The sequence below is a fragment of the Calidris pugnax genome, unplaced genomic scaffold (genome assembly GCF_001431845.1).
Source record: "Calidris pugnax isolate Ruff unplaced genomic scaffold, ASM143184v1 scaffold192, whole genome shotgun sequence".
Taxonomy (NCBI): Eukaryota; Metazoa; Chordata; class Aves; order Charadriiformes; family Scolopacidae; genus Calidris; species Calidris pugnax.
The window spans coordinates 459005-460755 of NW_015090919.1; the positions used below are offsets into that span (position 1 = coordinate 459005).

The 1751-nt window shown below is 64.0% G+C and overlaps 1 protein-coding gene across 1 annotated transcript in view; it reads right to left on the reverse strand.

Annotated features, from left to right (window-relative positions):
• TRAF2 (TNF receptor associated factor 2) overlaps nt 1-436 on the reverse strand; it is a 24548-nt gene extending 24112 nt beyond the window's left edge. The window contains exon 1 of the mRNA XM_014949763.1: nt 316-436. Within this exon, the coding sequence (XP_014805249.1) occupies nt 316-333 (18 nt within the window). The 5' untranslated portion in view covers nt 334-436. The remainder of the gene's footprint in view (nt 1-315) is intronic.
• Nucleotides 437-1751: the final 1315 nt, after the last annotated feature.

The window sequence follows — 1751 nt, forward strand, 5'->3', positions numbered from 1 at the left end:
CTCTTCCTCATTCAGCCCCTCAGGCACTCCCCTCCCCCCCAGTGTCACCCCTCACACAGCCCCACCCACGGCGTCACCCCCTCACAGTCACCCCCGTTCACTCCTGCCCTCTGTCCCCTCTCCCTCTGCTGTCCCCACTGCCCCCCACCATAGCCCTGCCCCAGCCCCCAGGACTCCTTCACCCACCCCCGCCTGCCGGTGCAGGGCCCAGAAGGGCAATGACACTGGTCTGGGGGCACCCTGACCCCCACCCCCGGGTCCCACCCCATTTTAAGGCACATTTGGCCATTTTGTTTGGTGTGAGGCCCTGCTTACCTGCGCGCAGAGCGCCATGGCAGCCCCACAGCTCCCCTCCGGCGGGGACTGAAGGCCGGAGCCACGGGGCCGGGGGGGCGGCAGCGGGCAGGCTGCGGTTTGTCACAAAAAAAAATAAAGATGACGTCGGGGGAAATGCAGCGGTGGCGGTGAGGTCAGCGCCAGGGGCTTTTCACAGGGGAACTTGCCAGAGAAAGGTCACAGTGGCAGGGTTTGTCACTTGGGGTCCCCAAACCCTGTGTCCCCCAGCCCAGCTCACACACTGGGGGCTGCCCGAGCCTCCCGGCAGGGTGGTCTGGGGGCTTGGGGGCCTCTCCGCCTCCGGTGCTGTGCCGGTCTGGTTCTCACCACATCGGGAATTCACCCAGGGACATCCTCCTCGCTCAGAACCCCCAAGCTGGGTGCTGCCCCCCACGGCACCTCCAGTAACCCCCGCTGTGTGGGCAGAGCAGGGAGGCCAGGCGGGGTGGCTGTCAGTAGCCCCCCCAGGCGAGCCCAGGGAGGGACTGAGCCCCTCGTGCAGGGCCATGGGCTGCCCAGATGCTCCCCACAGGGCTCGTACAAGTGACTGGGGGGACAGCTGTGGGGACAAGGTGCACCCCTGTGCACGTGGTGGCACTGGGACAGGAACACTTGGCTCACTCCTCTCAACATGCCCTTCTCCCAGCACTGTGCTCCGGGAAAGCAAGCATGGAAACCTCTGCACTGCTGAGTTCTCGGCTGGTTGGTGTGACCCAGGGAAGACAAACTCCTCTCCTGGGTCCCTGCCAGGGCAGGACACGCTCTGCCCAAAGAGGACGAGCCATCGGTGACACAGGAACCACCTGGCGCTCCTCCCAACAAACCCTGGTGACCACTGCACGGCCAGTGGAGCACATCCTGCAGGGCAGAGCACCGCACACCATCCCACCGCCACCTCCCAAAGCCGTTCCGTCCCATGGAAATGGTGGCCAGAGCAGGGCGCACTGTGGGGACAGACACCATGGACGGACATGGCGGAAGGAAACCCCCCCGCTCCCCATTTCTGAGCAATGCTCGGATCATCCGGCTGTTCCTCCCGTGTTTCACTATGAGGACCTGCAAAACCACCGCGGGGAGTGTTAACTCCCAGCCCCCCTCCTGCACACCCCGTTTCAGAAATGACGGGCGAGTGGCTCGGGTTTTCCCGCCTTTACTGCGGAACTTCTGGGGTGATTGAGATGTAGAGTTGAGGGATTTTATTGTCTCCCAGCTGACAGCGTGTGGACACTGCTGCCTTTCAGAGGCAGAGCTTTCACAGAATGGTTTGGGTGGGAAGGGACCTTAAAGTCCCCCCAGTGCCACCCCCTGCCCTGGGCAGGGACACCTCCCACCAGACCAGGTTGCTCCAAGCCCCCTCCAACCTGGCCTTGAACCCCTCCAGGGATGGGGCAGCCACAGCTTCTCTGGGCAACCTG